Below are 23,194 nucleotides of genomic sequence, written 5' to 3' on the forward strand. Positions count from 1 at the left end.
GCACAGATCAAAGGGGCCAAGGCAGGGCCAGAGTCAAGGGTGAGGGTCAAAAGCTGGGAGTGGTATGCAAGGGGGCTCCAAGCCAGAGATGGTAGGGAACTAGTGACAAGAGCGCAGGGTGATTACTGAGAACAGCTTTGGGGCATCTACAAGTCTGCTTTGCAGGTTGATGGGCACACAGGGCGTGGGGTGCACTGAGGCTTAGCATATGAACCTTCCAGAGAAGATGTAGGCAACCCCATTATATCTGGATCCTGATTATGGCATTTCTGTAGTTGCTGGTGGGAGAAAAGGAAGTCAAGTTGGTCTGCGAGCTGAACCTTTCTGACAGATAACAATTGTGACATCATAGTCTTTGACAAATATTGCTGTTAATTCAGAATTTATAGTCCTTGACCTCAGAGTTAGAAATGAATTCAAGGACACCATTTGTTTCAGTTTGTGACTCATAGCTATTCATGACCACCATCACCAGGGTATGCCCTTTGAGTTATTTCTCCCAGAAGTAGTGACAGATGTGCACTGATTTATCACATCCTCTGACATGTTTTCTGGTATCCGCCTCCCCTTTGGCAAGACCTATATGTGTGTGATGTGGCAGGTCACTATGAAGCGTGTGTTCTGTGACCAGGCACAGAGCAAGCTAACTCTCCCAGGACCATGACCCGAGCCTCTTGAATTGTCCTCCCACCAACTGAGCTAATTAGTCATGGACCTGATCAGGGCTGCGTTACTGTTGCTCTGCCTCAGTCATCCCTAGGAGTGGAGGGTGTTGTGGTATTGAGCAGAGGCCAGGGAACTGGCCTTTGGCTCTCCACCTTTGCAGAATCACCACGGTCCAGGCCGGTTTCTCAGCTAGGCAGGTCCAGGGACTCAATTTCCCCAGTTTGTCCAAGGGTCTCCATTGCTTTGATGAACTGACTCATGTTAACCAAAATTACAATCTGCATTTATATACCAGAGCACCAGGACTACATAAGATAAGACACACAAACATCCTTTATACTCTGTACAGCATCATCTACGGGATAAATAAAAAATAATATGATCCTGTTGATAATGCTTTTAGGAATTCACAAAGGAAATTGCTAAAGGATCTGAACAGGTCAGTGAACTCTCTAGGACATTCTTCTGGAATTGAGGGGCTTAGGTGTTGTAATCAACAATCCGAAGCTTGTTTAATAAGAATCAGGTTTAAAAAGTTGGTTTGTTTTAAGGTTTAATTTTATAAATTTAGAAGCACCGTCTCCCTCAGGCTGTTCCAGGGACCTACCGACTCGTGCTTGCTCTTGCCTCTCTTTTCCTAGGTTCTGTGCACACCACTCCACCCCCCTCAGTTATATTTGTCATTAAATACCCTCCATTCCTAATTTCCTTGGTGTGTTCAATCTTGAAATGCTAAAACTGAAGAATTGTGAAAACCTCCCATAATTAATAAATAATCTATATTTTTAATTTTAATTTTTTTTGTGTGTGAGGAAGATTGGCCCTGAGCTAACATCTGCAAATCCTCCTCTTTTTTGCTGAGGAAGACTGGCCCTGGGGTAACATCCATGCCCATCTTTCTCCATTTTATCTGGGACGCTGCCACAGCATGGCTTGACAAGCGGCACGTCGGTGCGTGCCCGGGATCCGAACCCGCAAACCCCGGGCCGCCGCGGGAGAGGACGTGCACTTAATTGCTTGTGCCACCGGGCGGGCCCCAATAATCTATGTTTTTAAATGAATGACATCAGTATTTTCAAGTTATTCCACACTGATTTTTTTTTTTTTTTTTTTTTTTTTACCACTAGCAGAGAGGTAGCAGATTGTCAGGGTGTGGAGTGGGGACTCTGGAGGCAGACTGCCTGGGTCTGAATCCTGGTTCTCCCACTTGTTAGCTGTGCGACTTTGTGCAAACTACGTAATCTCTCTGTGCTCCAATTTCCTCATATAAGAAATGGAGATAATGGTAGTACCTACCTCCTACGTTTTTGTTTTTGTTTTAGTTTATATATGTGTGTGTGTTAAAGGCGTTAATACATATAAAGCACTTAGAGCGGTGTCTGGTGCGTACACAGGAGCTGTAGGAAGGTTAGCTGTTACTGTTAATCCCTGATCTTATCCAGAGCAGTGTCTTCATCTGGTTCTAGTGTGTTTCCTAGTCCCATTTGAGGCTGGGTTATTTCGCAGAGACTTCCTGTGGGTAGTAAATCTTCGCCATCAAGCCTGAATCCTTTCCTCGCCTCACAGATGGGGTCCTGGAGCCCCCTTCCTGCCCTTGCCTGTTTCCCATTTTCTCTGATTTCTCAGGTCTCTCATCAGGTCTGTAGATAAAGCCCTGAGTCCAGCCCATTCTGCCTAGTGATTTCAGAGAGCAGGCATAAAAGGACCGCCTGAAATGCCTAGATTAGGCCAATTATTTAAGCATTTTATAGGCGCCAACCAGTAGGAAAGTGGAATTATCTGTGTTTCCCTGCCTTTTGTTTCTCCTCCTGGGTCCCTGGGTAATAGAGTGAAGAAGCCAAAAGGCAAGCGGTGGGCGGAGGCGGGAGGTGGGGGAAGGGGAGCAGTCAAGGAGCCTGGATAATCCACCATGGATTAGGCATCCTGGGATCATCCGTAGCTGCCTGGGATGTGATGGCCGTGTGGCTTTAACAGAGAATAGAAAAGAAAGGGGTCGCACGCCCCAGCTGCTGGGCTTTACCTGGGGACACTTTGAAAAGACAATTCATAACCCAAAGACACTCAGGTGACTGACAAAGAACAGTGTGAGATAAATCCAGAAGGGTCATTGTCCAATAAAGGAAAAATAGATTTAAAAAATAAAAAGCCAAAACAGACATTTTCAGAACCACTTAGCAACTGCTCTGGTTATTCCAGACACAGCTGTAATGTGCTGGGACGAGCACGATATATTTTAGCCCAAGTGGTAGCTGTATTTCAGGCTGATGTGGAATCTGTTGCCGTAACTGTCATGCAATCCATTAGGGCCCCTGAGTAAGGGCAGCCATTAATCAGGCACGAGGTCAGCCCCGTAGCCTCACACGCTTGCAGCTCCAAGTGGCTCTGACCTGACGTCGTTTAAGGAGATGCTCATGGAGGCCATAAACGTGATTCGATTCCCATTATCTTCGTGTTGCATATTTGTTACCGTTATTCTTTGAAGACTCCAAATTGGATATTAAAAATTTATGATATGTATAAAAGTTTGCATGGAGTGAAAAAATAGCTGTAGCAAATAAGTCTGTCTCATCCGTGAGAAACGTGTGAGCTGTCAGAGGAGCCTGAAGAGGTATGGAGAGAGCCGCTCTGCTTGCCAGTTGAGGAAGATGGAGAATTAGGAGGAACTTTGCTGGGGACACAGCTTCTTCTCCCTTGGCTTACATGCTAAATGGGAATTTAAATACATGTTTTTTGTTTTTTTGTTTTCTTTGGTGAGGAAGATTAGCCCTGAGCTAACATCTATTGCCAATCCTCCTCTTTTTGCTGAGGAAGAGTGGCCCTGGGCTAACATCTGTGCCCATCTTCCTCTACTTTATATGTGGGATGCCTGCCACAGCATGGCTTGATAAGCAGTGTGGTGGTCTGCACCCAGGATCCAAACCCACGAACTCCAGGCTGCCAAAGCGGAGCACTTGAACTTAACCACTACGCCACCAGGCCAGCACCTTAAATACATTTTTTAAAGGAACAGAGTAAAACAGCACTACTGCAGGAATCCCATAGTCAATCTTCGATGACGAGCTAATGAAAAGGAGGGCAAGGGATCCTGATGCAAAGATTAGTCGTAACGTGAATTGAGCAGATGCGTTAAGTCCAGACCTGATGTTTCTGGGGGCCTGGGGTATCTCCAGAGTGGGGAGCCCGATGCCAGGTGGGAGTTCTCTGTCCAGGAGAAAACTCTCTACCCAAGCTGCATGCACACACAATCCTGTCCACTAGCCATGCAATTCTCTGTGACTCATTCAGTGACTTGAATATTTGCATAGAAACAACTCATACTTAACGGGTCTCCATGTGTAGAGGTAGGCAGTTGAGAGTGGAGAAAAACAGAACACTGGTGGGCCTTGGCTTAAGGAGGAGCAAGGGTTAATGAATCTATTCAACATATATTTACAGGGTTATTTGTTGTACAAGATACTCTGCCGAGCTTGGGGGCTTCATACATAATGCATGATCTCTGCCCTCAAGGAGTTTTCAATCTGGTAGAGAAGCTAAGACATGAGTCATAACCAAGATGAGTTACACCAAGGAGTGCCAGCCTGACTTGGGGCACTCTGACCAGGTGAGATATCAGAAACAGGGAGCAAGGCGCCGGGTTGGTTAATCCAGGAGTGGACGTTTGGGGATGAGAATTTGTGAGGCAGAGACCAGAAGGCCATTCCAGGTGGGAGGTGGAGGAGAGAAACATGTGGGACAAAGGGATTATTGGCTGAAGTCCAAACTGAGTACAGATGGTCTCCAACTTACAATGGTTGGACTTAATGATTTTTCGACTTTATGATGGTATGAAAGCAGTACGCTTTCAGGAGAAACCATACTTTGAATTTTGACCTTTTCCTGGGCTAGTAGTATGCAGTACCATTCTCTGTCGTGATGCTGGGCAGCGGCTTCGAGCCGCAGCTCCCAGTCAGTCACTCGATCTCGAGGGTAAATAACCGAGACACTTACAACCGTTGCACCCATCCAACCATTCTGTTTTTCACTTTCAGTATAGTGTTCAATGAACTACATGAAATATTCAACACTTTATTATCAAATAGGCTTTGTGTTAGATGATTTTGCCCAGCTGTAGGCTAATATAAGTGTTCTGAGCGCGTTTAAGGTAGGCTAGGCTAAGCTGTGATGTTCGGTAGGTTAGGTATATTAAATACATTTTCAACTTACGATATTTTCAACTTATGATGGGATTATTAGGATGTAACCCAATCGTAAGTCGAGGAGGATCTGTACAAGAGCTGCAGTGAGGCTAAGACCCTAGCGTCCAACCAAGTGGGAGGGACAGGTGTTGGGCAGAAGTGCATGGAAGAGAGTGAGCTCCGGCAGAGGCCTGCTGAGACTCAGGTATGGAGAGAACTCCTGAGATTCAGGGGCAAAACACTCCCCTCAGGACTGGAGTGCAAGGCAGAATGTCTAATTGCTAGGGTTAAAGGATAGGAGCCCATTCATTCATTCACTCACTCACACCACTTATGGAGCCCTTATGATATGCCAGGCACCAGACGAGGCTCTAGAGATTTGCAGGTATATGGAACACAGTTTAGGCACTCAAGAACCTCAAAGATGAGTGGGGAAGGCAAACACATAAATGGTCATAATTCAATGCAGTAGACATATATACAGGAAGAGAGGGGCACAGGTCTCGAATGAGACCTCGAATGGCTTCCTAAAGGAGCTGCAGTCGGAACAAAGCCTTAAAGGATGCACAAGAATTTTCCAGAAAAAGTGGGGAGGAGAGACAAAATCTAGTTTTACCCTGAGAACATGGGGTAAAAGGCAGGAAGCCAGTAGAAGAGAACTGGACATTCAGTCATGAGGAGTTGGGCCCCGGAGATGGTCATAACTGGGCAATGACTCCAGTCCAGAGCCAGCACTGGCTGAACTCCACCGAGGGGCAAAGAAACTGGGCTGACCTTTATGTCCAGTTCACAAAGATGTTCACAGGACCCTGAAAGACAGCCTCTGACAGCTGTGTGAGCTTCCTCAAAGAATGTGTGTAGGCATTTGAGAAAGGAAGGATAGGCCAGAAATGGGATATCAGAAAGTGAAATTCCAGGAGCTTTCAGAAGTAGTGTTCCTGTCCTTTTAGCTTGAATTTCGAAAAAAAATTCTACTAGTTCTTGTTCAAAACATTAGTTATAAAATATAAAATTTTTTCTCTACAACTATTCATCACGAAACTTTTTCCCACAACTTTGAGATGCACTATTTTTGGTGTTCCCAAGTCTGGTAATGACACCACATGTGTGAGCTGACATGGCTACATCTGTTGCAGCTTCGGAAAGCTAAGTCTGGAAGCTCTTCAGCACTCTCCCCAGCTCTGATTCCAGGCACAACCTTTCCTTGTTTTCAAAAGAAATTCTGAAATCCCAATGACACGGAGGTGTAAACTCTCATTCATCACAGAAGGTATTAACTCCGAAGCCTCATTATCTTTCCACTTAAATGGCAACAGTGTTAACCTTTTGGATGAGTTGGAAACATCTCACTTTTCCAGGGTAGGCCGGTGGAGCTGTTTTTAGAATGTTCCACATTTTCTAAAGGAGCCCTCTAGAGGAGAAAGAATGCTAGTCTTGTTTGAATATGCACATGGCACCAAGGCTTTGCCCAAAGGAAGAAGTGAATTCTTTGAAAGAGAACTAAAGTTTGCTGGATGTAAGAATCCAAATAAAAAAGTGAATTAGTGGTCATTCACAGGGAAAAAGAGGTGAATATAAAGTTTAAGCCAGAGGTTTTGAAGCAGGGAGGCAATTAGTCTAAGTTTCTCACATAATCCAATATTTATTCAGATGCTAGGCATGACACCAAAACGGATGCATGACTGTCAGCAACATGGGGACATCCCCTTGCAGTTTAACTGAAGGATTTTTATTTTTATTTCTATTTTATGGCAAGAAGTGAAGTCTTCTTAGAATAGTAGATCAAAAATGTACCTTTGGTCTGATAATCACATTTGTAGTAAAATGCAAAAAATAGTTTCTTATTTGCTTTTCCCCGTCATTGGCAGAAATATCTAGTGTATTAGTCAGAATAAAGCTGTTGAAAATAAGACACATGGAGACAGTTAGTTCATCATAACGTCTTGACATTCCTTCTGTCAGAACTGGTCACTCCAGAACAAAGTCAGTCATCAACACAGGTCTTCTGGCCCCAGTGGAAACCAAGAGCCAGCGGTGGGGTCGTCTGCCCCAAGACGGGCAATTAGAGAAGCCATTGTCTGTAGAGAATTTAAAAGCAATAACAAAACCAGCTGAAAGTCAGTCTGCTTTATGTTATTACCATGAGCGGTGATTCTGAACATCTTCAGGGTTCACACACCCCTACTTCAGGGGTCGTTGGCTCCCTCTGTCCAACCCCCTTGATACGCCATTGTCTGCCACCCAAAATGGGGCAGATGCAGAATAAGGCATTGGCTTCAATATATAAGAGGGTATAAAATGTTCTAAAAGGATTCTACACATAGGGTAAGGAAGTTCCTCTGGATTTTGTCTAACATTGCCACCCAGTAGCTGTGGAATGATAATAGAGCTCATTCCTACGGAGCACTCCCCGTGCACCAGGCAGTGGCTAGGGCTGAAGACCCAATGGTGAGGAACCAGACACCATTGCTGCCCTTAGGATGCTTGCAGTCTAGTGGAGGAGACAAAAATCACACCAACCAGTGTAAGGTTGCACCTGTGTCAGGTCTAAGAGATGGCAGAGTGGAGATATTTGACTTGGTTAGAGAGGATCAGGGAGGCCTTTTTTAAGAAGTGGTATAGTAGTTCCTTCGAGATTATTTGTCACACAAGAAACTAAAAATAAATAAACAAAGAGAATTTTTTGCCTACAAGCAGCTGGTCATGTAATCTCTTGAATCTTTGGAATAAGACCCATCTCAGGGGCCACATCCTATATCATCCTAGTGTTACATAGTGATTCACTCCACTGGGCTTGGGACGTGGTTAGAGAACATTCTGCCAACTCTGCCTAGGGCCTCCTCTTGATTCTATAGGCACTCTCCTTAGATCAGTGGTTCTCAGCTCTTGCCTGTACATTACAGTGACCCATGTCCAGGCCCCACCCTCGACCAATGAAATCAGAATCTTGGAAAGTTGAGGGAGAGGGAGAGGTCAGGCACCAACAAGTTAAAAACCAACCCCTGGTGATTCTAATATGCAGCCAGAGTAGAGAACTACTGCCTTAGATGAATGCACTTAATTTCACTTAGTCTGGTAGTGATAATTTAAAATTTTATGTGAAAAAACCTCAGAATGCAAAGGGAATTACTTTGGTGAGCGTATGAGTGCTTGTGTGCACACACGTGAGGGTGATGGTGCTGGGTCTCCTGGCACGTCGTGTGCTTTCCATCTCTGCGGCATGTGGTGGAAACGCAGCAAATGGCTGGAGGGTGGAATTTCTTGGACTCTCGAATCTGATTGCTTGTCAGAGGCAGCCCATTCCCAGAGCCATGGAGTTTGATGCAGAGGCAAATAGCTCGATAAAGAAGCACATTCCTGGCTTTCTCTCTCCACTTCCAATCCTCTCACTTCCCCTCTCCTTTCTCTTCCATTGCTGCTTTATTTAACCTCATAAATTATGAGGCTTTATGTGAAATCTATAGTCCCTTTGAGGAAGCACATTCAAATCATAGATAATGGGATTTTTTTTTTTGCCCTTTAAAAACATAAAAAGCATTGTGAGCACCTTACATGTAAATGGAATGAATGTATTTTTTCCACTAATGTTGAAAATATCCCCAGGCATCTGGTGTGTATGAATGTGTATACATAGAACATGCATAATAAACATATTCCACCTTATGAATATTTATACACAAGATACATATATATTGAATATAGACATACATATGTAAATAGTAGCCCTTGTAAACTATGTGCAAAGTGTGTTTCCAAGCATATGTATCATAGTGCATCAGGAATATAATAAACCTCCCACCAAGTTTAGCATATTTTGAGGTGGCTTTTTCTACAGAGTTGTTTATGGTAGAGTCTAGTTACTATCCATGTATGGGTTTTTTTCATTACTTAAAAGTTTGTTAAGTACCAACTAGAAGTAAGGCACTGGGCATGGCAGAGGAAGAAAGATGAAATAGATGTGGTCCTGCCTTCAAGAGACCTATACCTCACAGAGTGGCTTACAATTCAGTTATGAACAATCTAACAGCATCGCTGCCCATTGGCATCTTACTGCTTTCTTACAGCTGCCTTTTATTTATACATTCCACTTTAAAATGGGTCCCATTAGGCTATATTAACTTAAATCCTGATGTAGCTGCAGAGTAGAACTGATGCAGAGAGAAGAAACATCACTGGTTTCAGTGCCTTGATAGCCATTGGACATGAACAATACTTACACTTTTTTCTGTCACATATAGTCCAAACCCATAACTGCATTTTTACTTTACTCTGATTTGGCAGGAAAAAGAGGTACAATAAAAAGGCACCAAATCCCAGAGATGTTCATAAATGTCAAAAGTGAAACTGAAACAGATAAATCTCTTCCCCCACGAACGTCTTGTAACCCAGATATCATTGCCCATGACATTCCACTTCCAAATTCCATCCAGTTCCCTCCCTGCATTAAGTAGCAGAAGCCTTTATTAAAAGACAAGCTATACATCCTAAACCGTACAAAATATGGATTCCATTCTAAAATGACAATCCCTAGTCTAGCCGAGGAGTTCTGAGTGACACTTGTCAGCAGGCAGATTTCACTCCATTGAAAGAGAAACAATACATAAGCGCTGTCATCGCTATGCCACAGACGTATGCTCATTGTTTTCTCCCCCTCAATCCATACATCACAACAGGTAGTTCTCAGCTGTTCCCTTGGTGCCAGACATACATTTTATCTAAAGAGACAGCAGACAGAACTACCTGCTGCTTCCTGTGCGGCTCTCCCTGTGTTTCTCTCCTTTTTCCTACTTCACTTGGGCTTTTTAAAATCAGCTGGCAGGGAGCCAGGAGCTCATCATTTTAATGCAGTGCAAAATGGAATATGCATAATTATATGCAAGCCATATGTGAGGGAGACAGCTCAGCTGTGAATTTCAGGAGGCCAGGAAAGAGAGAGCAGTTAGGGCTAAGAAGAGATGAGAGCAGAGCAGAGTGCAAGTGTCACCCAAATGAATGGTTTAATGAGTGTGCTAGAGACACGCTTCCTTTCACCTACCTCTCCCTTCTCTCCGACTCCAAACCAGAAACCGATGGAGATTAGAAAGAGAAAACTGTATGCAAGCGGTATTGCTAATGGGTTCTGTTAATGTCTCCATTTAAACTTCAGCTTTCTTAATTAACAGTGTAGATCAAAATAACCAGTAACTTGTAATGCAGCTTCTTAATTAAATCTATTTTTTTTTTACTGCATTTGATTGAAGAATCGTTGTTCTTACTAGATCATTGCTCCTTTCAGATCTTTATTTAAAAATTGAGGGGAATCAGTTTCTCTCTAATAGTATTACAGTGCAAAATATAACTATGCAAATTGCTTTTCTATGGCCTTGCTATTAGAATTTTTTAAAAGTGCATTATCTAGAGATTGCTTAAGCATGCCAAGAAGTTTAAACACGTATGTATGTCATATAATCTGAAATGTGCAACAAAAGCCACTGGAAGACTAAAGTGGTGGTCATTTCCAACAAAATTATTAGATTTTGGTTTGCTTCATATCATTTTAAATATTACACCACAATGAATTTGCATGTTCAAACTAAACTCTGCAAAGAAAAATAAATCCCAAATTTTGATATCTAAAAGGCGTACTGCGTATTTAAACAAACTTCTTAATGATGTTGTTATTTCTGGATTCCCGTTTGTTTAATGATCTGAGCTGTTATGCTTTTAGCTTTTTTTTTCTTCCATTATTTGTAAGTCCCTAAATAGGCCATTATATTTCCCTTCAGGCTAGAGATGAAGATGGACATGCTGAAAATTTCCCCCAGCAGCACTATGCTAAGGAAACTCCAAGGCTTGCCTTCAAGAATAACTGCGAACTACTTGTAAGAATAACATACTTACAACAAGTCTAGAATGTTACTTTAGCACAGTGAAAACAGTTTTTGAAAGGGTTTGTTCATTATTACATAATTTATGAAGTATTATAGTTTTTCTGTATAGAGTTCTAAATGCTAATTCTGATATCACTGAATATTAATTATACAATCTCAAATTGTTTGCATCTCTTTTATATCTGATTATAGAGCTTGGATGGCCCTGTCTTTATTAGCTTGGTTTGTATCGTAGTTTATAAGCATCCATTTGCAGAATGGCTAGTAAAGTTAAAAATATAGAGAAAGACAGTTGATATATGTAGCTTGGAAAGAAAACAATCTCACCCCCAGCCCTCCTCCTACTTCCTAATTGTACACTATTTTAGGAGGCAACATGGTAATATGTTGTTCTGCTAGGAAAGATAGCAGAGTTGACACGCAGTACTCCCTTTAGAATTCAAGTATTCCTACACTGTCTTGCCAAACTCAATCAGGCATTTTCATCTCTCCTCTGTAGAAGTCAAAGCAGCGACAAGATTCGAGGATGTTTACAAGTCGTGAGAGAGAGCATATCAGCTGTGACAGGGACTCTGTTCCAACGCAGGGTTAATTTGCTGTTCATTTTAGCATTTACAGCGAGACAAGCTGAAAAGCAAGCAGGAATGCCTATTATATTTCTATTAAATGAATCTGTTGGGACCTAATGTTCTTGATTAGCTTTTGAAAATGAGTGCTCTGCAATGCATTTTCTGTTTACCTAAAGTAAACAGAGAATGAATTGTCATTTATTTAGAGATTCAAACACTGCTTTTGAAAATGAAGCTTTATGAGGGATCTAGCGATGTTGTCCCTAAGTGTTCTTTTCTTTTCAATTGCATTAAAGCAAAACATTTGCTCCAACTCAGTGAAAACACTGAAAGAGAATGAGGATGCTCAGTTGTTACATTTTGAGGTAGTCTCATTTCTGTTTAGTTTTGGGCCAAATACAGTACAGCTCTGCCAGGTCTCTGTGTTAGGAAATCCCACATGTAACCGTCTTTGGACTTAGCTCTGATACCAACTGTTCATTAAAAACAAAGTGTCCAAAGAGCAGGAGAAGTGAGAAAAATACAGTTCTTACCCATTTTAGCCGCAGTAGCTAGATGTTGACAGCAAGAAACTCCTTTTCCCGCTCCACATTCTGCATGGTTACAATAGCTCTACTCATTCTGGGTGTAGTTCCTTGACCAGCCAATCCACAGGCACAATTCGCTACTTACAAATGCCATTTTTTTCTAAAAATTTAACTCACCTTATATTTTATCTTTGGGCTTTTAAACTTCCAGGCCTGCTAGCATTACCCATTTTAGGGAAACCCTTTCCATTCATTTCTGTTTTAATGCTTCACTCCATAACTATGGTTATCCAGAGGCCATTTAGGCTGTGTTTTGGTATCAAAATGCTTTTGGGAATAGCTCACTTCTTTTTAGAGAAATTGTTAAAAGTAATATGCCATATTTGATTTTTTTTTTTTATTTATTAGAAAAGTGAACACGGTTGAGTCCTCTTTGTGGTCAACTTATACTGGAGGAAGTAAAACAGATATTTGAACATCTTTTCCAGCTATCTTTAGAGAAAATATATGGTTAGTCATTGCTGTGCTTAAACACAATATTGTGTTGGCAGTAGTTTTGAGAGATTGGTACAATCTTCGTCCTTCTAGTCACTGTTAGAAATGCTTTATTTTGGTCAGCATACTTTCTTGTGATAAAAGAAAAAGGAGAATGAAGAGAAAAAATGAGGCAGCTTATTTCTCCAAAGAGAAATTTAATTTTTTTCAGCTGCAGGAGAAGCAATGCTGTTTGGCTGGTTATGAAGCCCTGAGAAGTTATGCTTCTATATCAAAGAGACTTGTTCATTGTTAAGTGAGAAATAGGAAGTCCTTGGAGTTTTCTTAGCGCAGCTTAGAGAAAATTTTAAAAGACTCCATGAAAGAATATTGCAAGCTCTGCTCCAAAGTGCTTTCTTAGCTTAAGGGTGGTTCTGCCATCTTGCGTGGTTTGCTGCAGCAGGAGCAGTGGTGCATTTAGAAAGTGTGGGAGCCTTGTGAAGGATGCCGATGGCTCTAGGCAGAAAGCATTGAGGGCACAGGTTACTTCTAGGCTCTCAGGTGATCAGGACACATGACTGGAAGGCTAACCCTCTGGGCCATAGGTGCTGACAGAATGTGCCCTGTCCAGGTAGACGAGACATTGCTTCTGACTTTATTATTGACTGTTGATTGTCTCTGCCCTCTCCCCGCACCCCCAGCCTCTGATTTTTGGAAGAGGGAGGAATATTAAGTAACCTAAACAAAAGCAAAGTAAAATTGATGCCTAGAATATACAAGTATGTGTAATCAGAAGGCACTGATGAAGAAAGCATTGGCTGATAGAAAAATTTGCTGTGCAACTGTAGATTTCCTGTAGGGTATTGATTTTTCCATTTAAATCCCAAACTGTGATCTGTGCCTTCACACTTATTGTACAACACAGATGACTAGATATTTAGCTTGGTGGCCAAGATTCTTTGGTTGGTGATTTTGCAGTGGTTTCCTTATGCTTTTTATTAATTTTGAAAATGCAAGGCTGTCAAGATGAGTGACATTAGATAAAACTTGAGTATTATTTGATATATCACAATTCAGGGTGGCCTTATCTACCTCTTCATAGATAGGTGTGTACACACACACACTCACACCCCCCCCCCAGGTATTTTGCTGGCATATCTAAATTTATGACCAAAGCAAATAACTTTCAATAGAAGAAAATGTAGGAAATACCCATCACATTAACACTCCAGCAGCATGGCTTATGAGAGCCCAGAAGAAGGAACATTTAGAGCTAGCCATGGGTAACTAGCCCTTGCCCCAAATTCCAACTCCATTGCCGGTCGCTTTACTGCTATTGCCTCATTCTTTTAGGACTAAAAGGCCTTCTCATTTCCTCTGTGAAAATATTCAATATCGATAGAGGGAGTTGGAGTAAGGGCTAGTGTGAGAGGAGGACCTTAGTCATATTGTGAGCTCACACCTGCTCATCAGCCAGTACTTTCTCAGTTCTTGAAAGCCAGCTGGGAGTAAGACATTGCAGAAATATAGCATAAGCTGGGTCCTTGGAGGGGGAAGACCTAAAGCTAGAAGAAGAGGAATGTTGAGAGGGTTTTGGGGAAAGAACTGAAGTCAATTGAGCCTACTCCCCAAGTGGTCTTACAGCCCATCCAGAGAACATCACTGTATTCAGGAAGAAAGTCACAATAGAGTCAAAGAATAGCAGCAACCGATGTAGCGTAATGTGGTTGGAAAGAAACCAGGTTTAGGAAGTTTGAAGGGGGAAATAAAAGAAAGGAAACTTGGGGGAGAATCAGCCTGTCTTCCTCAGTTCCAGAGTCCCGAATCATCATGTAGACAAAGTCTGACTCCCTTTGGCTTTTCTTCAGGCTGCTTGGGCTGGGGGTTTGCAGAGGGAGGGGGAGGGGGCCCACAGCTGGGAGGCTGAATAAAAATAGCGTTGGGGAAAAATTCTTTCTGGTCACTTACAATGCCAGTGTAGGGAGAAGATGAAAACTATTTTAGTGTTGTGGCCTCATGAACAGAGATGGTGTGGGGAGAGGTGCTTAAGCAGTTCTTCTGTGGGCTGATATGTCCATTTCATTTCCTTGTGGAGGCAGACAGGTAGATTATGCGAGTTGGACATAGGCCTTAGGCAGAATGGCTCTGTATTAGTGCAGTGTTCAATTAACAAGACATTATTGAGTATCTTCTACAAGGTATTGTACTGGACAGTGCTTGTCGGGGACACAAAATAGAAAAAGACATAGTCCTTTCCCTGAAGGGGCTCCTGTAGGAAGAACAGGCATATACAGTATTGTCGTCATCAGGGATGTGGGCTCTGAGGTCATCCTGAAGGTTAAAATGTTGCCCCAGCTGGACTTTAATTTATAGCATAACACTCTGGTGGTTTAGGTAAGGATCATAGGCACAAAGGCTTAAAATTTATGGTGACATATGTGGTATCACATCACATTGGATCCCTGTTTTACATCTAGGACCTCTCTGAGCTTCAGATCTTCATTTGTAAAATGTGATAATAAAAGGTAATAACCTCAGAAGATACTGTAAGGATTGAAAGTGCTGATATATTTAAAGTACCTGGTACATAGTAACATTCTGTACATATTAGCTGCTATTATTATTCTCATGATTGTTATCATTACACAGTGAGCTGTGCCCCAAGAGAGCACCAGCAAAGTTCTGGAGGACAAAGGAAGAAGAGATAATTTCCATATACTGTCATTAGAGACTTAACAAAGGAGTATATCTTTGATCTAGGCCTTACATGGGTTGGATTTTGATCGTCGGAGCTGGGGTGTAAGGGAAGGGGGCATTCCAAGCAGAGGGAAATAGCATGGGCAAAGGCAAGGAGGTGGGAAGGTACAGGCCAGGTGACCCACACCTCAGTTGGCATCTAAGTTGGCTGGAGCATAGAGTACCTGAAGGATACGGGGTGAGCTGGCAGGTGGCCCATTTGCAGAGGTCTTAATAACTGACACCATCCTATCAAGTCTGGCCTCTAGTAGTTCTACTTCATGGAAATTCCTAGTACTTCTATAGATTAAAAAAAATTATTATGGAAAATTTCTAACATATACAAAAGTAGTGAGAGTCATATAATGAGCCCCTATGTACTTATCACCCAGCTTCAACAATGATCAACTATTAATATTACTTCATCTACCCCTTTACCCTCTGCCCACCTCACCCTTTTATTCTGCTGGAGTATTGTGAAGCAAATGTGCTTTTGTTTGTTTGTTTGTGAAGACTTTAGCACCCCACTTCTCTGGCTAGCGAGCGTCCATTGACACTGATTAGATTGGGAATTGGAGCCTTGGAACTATGTATACATAAAACAAATGACTCTTGGTTACACAATGCACTCTTCCCTCCCTGCTCAGCATAGCCTTGTAAGGCTTGGACAGTCAGATACAGTTTAAAAAACCCTTAAGGTGAAAGACACACCACAATGCCAGTGATGACTTGAGTCTTCTCTGCTCTCCCCTGGTTCTCAATGTATTTACTTAAAAATAAGATTAGATCTCTTTGCAACCCAGCCCAGCTCACCAGTACATGTTGGCCTCATCATGGCAATGAGGGGAAATTCTGGATTGCTGTCAGATACTAACTCTTGCTACGATTTTCTTGCTGGATCATGGAGACCCCCCAAAAAGGTGATAGAAACTGCCACATTTCACTTGAAACTTGATAGGCTTTTCAAAATAGGTGTAATTGACCACAACTCCTCCTGTTAACTATTGGTTTAACAGAAATCTGGATTCATGCCCCAGCTCAACTTGAATTTACACAGTTTCTGTGATGTTACAGCCGAGCAGCAAGTCTCTGGGAATTAAAATTCATGGTGACACACTTGGACTGCCATCACATCAAATAAAATATCATATGACGTAGGTGTATATAGTACGCTGTGTACCAGTTTCCTGAAATACCAATTGTAAAAGCCCCAAAGGTATAAAATGTCCCAGAAAACCCCAGGGGCTGGTTGCTGTCTAGAGAGAGCTGGCCTATCCCACCATTTTTTCCACTCACTCTCCAGATCCCTTTAGTCTGGGGATATTCCTCTGCTCCTAAAGTTTTTTGAACTATGTTTTAGAAAAATAGAACTTGTTAGAAAGAAAAGGACCAATATTAGACTAAGCAAGGGGCAGTTTCAATAGAGGTGGCACAATTATGCTCTCCAGCAAAACCATCTAGACTTGAACACAGGCAGTAGGAATGGATTCTGCTTGAGCTGTCCTGTTTCACCTGCACATTCCTCTGTTTGCATCTGTGCCATTGTTTCACCTTGCTCTCCAGCTGGGTCTACTGCTTGGTCTGTGCTCTCTTTCTTGTCAGCTTCTTGGCTTCCATTGCTGCCATGGTCTTGTGGTTCAGAGCCTTCTTCTTCTCCTGTACAAAGACCCTCTGTACCACAGAAGACCATCTCCCTTCACCTCCTATCCAAGCAAACCCTATTTTAACTCTGTCTTTTTAGTTTCTTTATTTGGGGGAGAAGGCATCTGGGGGAGGGCTAGAGTTCCCAGCTTCTGCCCTGGTATAAGGACTTTTCCTGGGGTTAGAGACCATTGATTTGATTGGAGACTCTTGGTCCCCAGCAAGCTCCCTTTTCCAAGGCATGGAAGTCTTTGCCTTTCTAGTTTCAGGGCCTTGCACAAAAAGTTCAGAGGCATAATGGTTTGGTTTTCATGGTGGCTTCTCACACAGTACATCACAGTGGTTCTTGGAGCCAGAGAGAGGTATCGAGGACCATGTGTTCTCCAAGGGAGACACTGGTATGGTGGATAAGAGTGGATATTCCAATCCCTGCTTTGCAGACATGCCAGCTATGCAACCTGGGCAAGTTTCTCACTTGCCCTGAGCCTCAATAAAATGAGGATAAATACAGTATCTAATTCATAGGGTTGTTTTGCGGAGTAAAAAGGATCATGTACATAAAGCACTTAGTATGCTTGGCACACAGCAGAAGTTCAATAAGTGATAGCCTTATTACTATTAAAATGGAGCTAGTAGGTGGTGTTAGTTTAAACAAAATCTTAAGGCAGATACTGGGAGTACCTGCTTTTACTCTCTAACTAGAGTCCCTTCCAAATTGGTTTGGATAGAAGCCCATAAGTAATATTTTAAGTTAAGACAAAGAACTTCAGAGAAACCCTTGAGCATCCACCCACTTGACTATGCTGAGGGCACTAGAGATGCCTGTTGACTGCATAGCAGATGTTGCTGATTTGTGAGGTACTGCAATGTTGGAATACTTTTTCGAAGAATACAAAACTTCCGAAAAATAGTCTGGTGTGGTAGTGAAGAGCTTGGAATCCTGAGCCAGACTGTTTGATTCAGATTCAGGAATCTCTACCACTCCACCTACTGGCTGTGTGACCTTGGGCACCTCACTGAATCTCTCTGTGTCCATGTCCATGTCTGTAAAATGAGGACCATAGTATCTATTTAGTAGGATTGGTGTGAGGTCTAAAGGGATGAATACCTGTAAGGTGCTTAGAACAATATTTGGCAAACAGTTGGCACTTAATCAATGTTGTTGTGATTATGATTATGATTATTTCTTCCAATGTTGCTTACTTTCAAGCACATCATAGAATACCACTTGGCCAAATTTTCTAGCAATAGATTATTTGAAAGTCTTGAGCATGCACATTTGCATGCAAAAGCCACAAAATTTCCTTGGGAACAATGATGGTGACAAGACACATTATGCAGATAATTCTTAGAGCTAAGCTTTTTTTTTTTCTTTTTTTACATACAACTCTCAAGGAAGACTCTACATGATCCAAGACCCCTTCATCCTGCCCTACCATTTAATATAGTAAAATTGTTAATCTTAGAAATATGCAACTGAGAAAATAAATGCAAAGCAAAGGAAAAAATGTAATTTACACATGGAAATATCTGCAGTAGCAATTGGATGTGCCCCTGATAAGCCTGCTAAGGGAAGGAGACAAGAAACCATCCTTTGTGGAGTGCCTCCAGTGTGCCATCACTGTGCTTGGTCTTTACAGACCCTTTTTTAGACCCTTTATTCTCCATAACTTTGCTAACTAGAAATTCTTGTTTCCATTTTACAAATGGGGAAATTAAAATTCAGAGATGTTATGTTTTTTGCCCTGGGGGAGGGGAGGGGATCCAGTGAGCAGGTGCAGAGCCAAGGTTTGGCCACATCTCTCTGACTTGTGCTTAGGCCAAGACACGCTACGTGCGCCTTCTCAGGGTAGGGATCAGGTCCGATACATCCTTCCTTCTCAGGGCTAGAGAATGGATTCAATCTATGTTTGTGGGATGAAGGAATTAAGAAACTAATTCAGAATCACTCTTTCTAGCTAATTTATAGTATCAATTCTTTGGTAGAATTCTGAAGCCAGAAAAAACATTTATGGGAATATTAGGAAGTGGAATTTATTCAGAAAATCATGCCAATGTTTGAGAATTCCCAATGCATAATAAATTGTGGAGAAAGGAACCAAAGAATATGTTTTTTTAATTTGGTAGACTATAGAAAATATATTTTTCAATGTGATAGAAATATATTATTTTTTTAATCTGACAGCAATAGATTATGTATGATAAGTCTTAAGTCTTCTTTTGAAGATTTTGGTTCTTTTTATGATCAGTAAGGCCATTTTCAAAAGGCCGGACCTCTTTTGATTTGGTACGGTTGTATTCCTCGGAGTGAACTGATCTATTTCCTTCAAGACTTCTGGCCCTCAAGTAGCATGCTGGAGTCAGGTGTCAGTCATATTCTCCCTCGTTGTTTTAATTGCTAGAACTGAACAATTTACCTAAAATACCAAAAAGAATTCGCCTCTGATGGCTTCATGGAAACTCTAGGTCATATATCAAGCAAAACCAGAAAATCAGATAGGATATAAATTATCAATATAAAATTGCAGAAGTAACCAGCCAGAACTAATATTAATCATATTCAGTCATGTGCTTGCTTTATGGCTAGAAGAACAAGCTAACGAAAGTCTCTTGGGAGAAAAAGGGAAAGGGTATAAAAATATTTGGAGTTGAGAAGAAAGACATATGTGAGTAATAAAAAAGGCAAGAAATTGGAGATGGGGATGTGGGGGTGATGGGGGACTGGTGAGAAGGAATTGTAAAAGCGAAGAAGGAAGATAGAAGCCCAAAAGATTAAGCTGCAAATAGCAGGTTCAGGCAAACAAGTCTTTAAAAGAATGTATTTTCTCATTGCATTTGGCTTGAAGCATCTTTTGTTATCATGATTTTGTACACTTGCTACTCTTCTGGTTTGAGGTGTCAGCCTTTCCTGCAGGGCTCTCTTCCCAGCTGCTCCTCCCTACTGCATAGCCACGTACAACCAGGAGTTGAGACATCCTCGTCTAATTCCAGAGGAGGCTCCCTTCCGCTGAGCAGCAGGAGCTTTGTCTTGTTCCTTACTGGACCCCTGAGAACTATGGTTGGCCCACATCATATTTCATGGATCCTAAGATGCACTTTTCCCCCCTAACATTTTAACATCTCAGAAATGAGATTTTTTTATTTGGTGGTGTTTTTCTCTAGTGGTTTAAAATAATGGCATCTTAACAATCAATGGTGATGTGGATTCAATGAACTGTAGAGGTCGGTGCTCAGTAATTATTTGTCAAATGAATGCATGCAATACCATATCCCCCTAGTTCTAGCACAGGGAAAAATGAAATGCTCATGGTTGGTTCTGGATTGTGCATTGGCTGCTGATGGGGTAGAGTGAAGGGGCTGGCCTGTGGTTGTCTTGGCTGAGCATCTTACTGCTGTATACTTTCCCTCCACTGGAGCCGGTAGGTGGCTTTATTCATTCTTTCAAAGTGAAACGTTGAACCAGTTAAGACATACCCCAGATAAGTCAGGCTTAAAAGAATAAGCAGTACTTTTTCCTTAATTGTCCAGAAAATTGCTTAACGTTCTACTTTGGATTGCATATCCATCAATATTTCTCTTGAAAATTCAGGAAGATACGTTGGTAGTGGAGCAATGATTTCTTTCTCTCTCTTGATAGAATAGGCTATAGATTTTATTAGGATAAAGTATGTTTTTTATAAATTAGGATGCCCTAATCCATCATCATCACCATCGTCTCTTAGAGAGGTTCCCAACGTACGGAAAAGTATGCATCGATGCGTTTCTTACACTTCAGAATTTTATAATCCACATGCAGGATATCAACTTGTATAGGTAAAGCTACACCCTAAACTTAACTATGTGAGATACTCTGCGGTTCTATATTGTTCAGATTTCAATATAATTTGGTTTCCTTTGAATGGAAAATTTGAATCTGATTCTGATATTGCAGTAGGATCTGTTCTACACTTCTTTGTGTGAACAGGGAGGGGAAAACCACATAAACATTTTTAAGTCTCAAAGCCTGAGATGGGAGGGGAGGCAATATTTAAATGTGCTACGATAAGGCTTTCACGTGAAAAGTGTCCGGATTATTAAGATATGTGAAATACTTTGGGGGCCTCCATTATATAGCCATTTCCATCAGTGGTGCTTTTAACTTCCAAATTGTCTGATAAATGTGTAAGGACATTCCCAGGGAACTAAACACCATTTTTGGCTTAGAGAAATATTTATATATTTGTCAGATAGCTTGAATTTTGAAAATATGCAACATCATTGCACATATACACATATAAAATATAATATATGAAGGCAAATTTATATATCCTATGTGGAAATGTGGATACGTATATAAAGGAAAATGAAAATAAACTAGAGCATTACAAAAGTGCTTATGAGCCTATGGCATTTAACATATCTCAATGATTTATGCAGTATTTTTTTATAGCAATTTGATGTTTACCTATGAATACATAAGAATAAATAACATGGAAAAATAAAGTTGTAGTGAAATTTTTATTTTCATTTCTCCTTAGCATTTTGATTTTTAAACAATGTTCTGACTGTCATCAAATCAGCCAAGTTGAAAATTGAGCTGCATCAGTGAGGCAATTGGTCTTGATAATTCAAACCCAAAAGACCTTTTCTTGAGGGATATATTCTCTCTGGTTTATTTGGCCTGAAAAGTGTCTGATATCTCTAATTTATTCTTTGGTATACACTACATGAAGACAATGTCTATAATGCAGTGCAATGTCTATAAAGATTTAAAGCCTTTTAAAAAATCTGGGTATTTAGTGTCATGAACACATCTCAAAAAGTGGAATTAAGGTGCGAGTAGGTAGTTATGGGGTGTGTACGTGACCTGGAATTTAAAGATATTTGTCTTTTAACTGACGTGCATTGATTGAGTGCCTAGTGTCTTCCCAGTGCTGTGCTTAAAAGTCATGCGTTGCAGTATAAACAGTATAAAATGTGTATCCTTCTCATAAGGAATTTACAAAAAAACTGTGCTTCTATGAACAATGAACTTCCAGTGTATAGTAAGGTGCCAGATGGGGTGGTATGGTGATTAGAGAATAGAAATGTTAAAGTATTATGTATGCAAGAAGGAAGTAAAGGGTCATTTAATGGAGAAGAGATGATGGGCTGGAGTCATCAGGATTAGATCTTCAGAGGAAAGGGGGTCTGGGCTGGGCCTTGGAGCGTGGATGGGGAATGGAAGGGATCCCAGAGAAAGAGAAGACTGTGGGTGGAATGATGGTGAGGGAGGTGAGCAGCGAGCACATGGGAGACCAGTGGAGAGACTGCCTGGCCTGGCGTCATTTTGGGAGTGGTGGGAATAGAGGTAACTCTGTAGGTTGTGGTCAGATAATAAAAACAGTGAGAGCCAAGCAGCTAATTTTACATTTGGTGCTTTAGGCTCTGGAGATCTATATTAGGCACCTGACCAGAAAGTACTATTATGAAAGCAGTGCTTTCCCAGGTTGGAGGACGGGAGCAGGAGATGTCTAGAAGGCAGTTAGAACGGTCCAGGCACACCGTGATGAGGACAAAGGCTTCTCACAGCTGGGAAGGCAAGAAAGAGACTGCAAATGACTGTTCAAAAATATTGGTCATCAAGTTCTTATGACCATGTTAATATAAGTAACTGGCAAAGATTTCATCTCACGCCAGTTTTCTTGTAAATTTAGATGTTGGATAACAGTCTTAATTAAGTAGCTAGTTGTGTGCAATGGGAAAAGCAAGATCAAAGTAGGTGCAAGACACTGAAGTTTAAGATCTTTGTGATCCAGAATGATTCAGGGGTCAGTGTGATTTAAACTGTAAAAATACAAACTAGGAAAAAAGCTTCATAAATTGGGATTATTTAACAAGGGACAGAATCTCCATGAACAAGAATGCAATAACCCCTTCCCTCAGAAGACAGCACAGAGGCCGTGTAGGGTATGCGCCCTGGATTCACTGACTTGGTCCACTTCCCAGCTGTGTGGGTTACTCATTCTGTAGCCTTGGGAAGGTCAGTTTCTGCATCTGTAAAACAAGAATAATAGCTGGATACACCATTTAGGGTTGTTGTGAAAGCTAAACCAGATAATACATATAAAGTGCTTGGCCTATAATAAGCACTCAATAAAAGGTAACTAATAAAGGGAATAAAATCCCTCTTTTGTACTCAACTTTTAAGAGAAAGAAGGAAATGCCAATAAATAAAACACACACAAGTATTCAGAATCCTTGTTTTTTTGAAAATGAAGAGAAAAGTCTTACGATACATAGCTTTTGATCGCATGGATTTAGCTTATTCTTTACGCCTTATATGTGTAAGGACTCTAAAAGGAGAACTGGTATGAATCCAGTAATGACCCTAAAGATTTTCAAGATCTTCATCAAAGAAAAAACATCTTATTGAATTTACTGTGTTTACTAAGATAGAACATTAGACAAACATAAAATGATTTGGGGGGAAAAAAGTCTCACACAAAAACAGTTTGCTAGTTTATCTCTCAAATTAAATTTCTTATAATCCCACAGTCCCTGATTATTCTAATTAC

At 41.3% G+C, this 23,194-nt stretch overlaps 1 protein-coding gene across 4 annotated transcripts in view; it reads left to right on the plus strand.

Moving 5' to 3' along the window:
* SOBP (sine oculis binding protein homolog) overlaps positions 1-23,194 on the plus strand; it is a 160,360-nt gene that overhangs the window by 82,178 nt on the left and 54,988 nt on the right. For 3 of the 4 annotated variants that reach the window (XM_087443958.1, XM_087443960.1, XM_087443962.1), the window contains exon 5: positions 10,607-10,702. The exons of the other annotated variant lie outside the window; for it this stretch is intronic. In XM_087443958.1, coding sequence (XP_087300084.1) covers positions 10,607-10,702 — 96 coding nt within the window. The remainder of the gene's footprint in view (positions 1-10,606; positions 10,703-23,194) is intronic. 4 annotated transcript variants of the gene reach the window in all.

Source organism: Ceratotherium simum, chromosome 19 (genome assembly GCF_057802395.1).
Source record: "Ceratotherium simum simum isolate JZ-2026a chromosome 19, ASM5780239v1, whole genome shotgun sequence".
In the NCBI taxonomy this organism is placed as follows: Eukaryota; Metazoa; Chordata; class Mammalia; order Perissodactyla; family Rhinocerotidae; genus Ceratotherium; species Ceratotherium simum.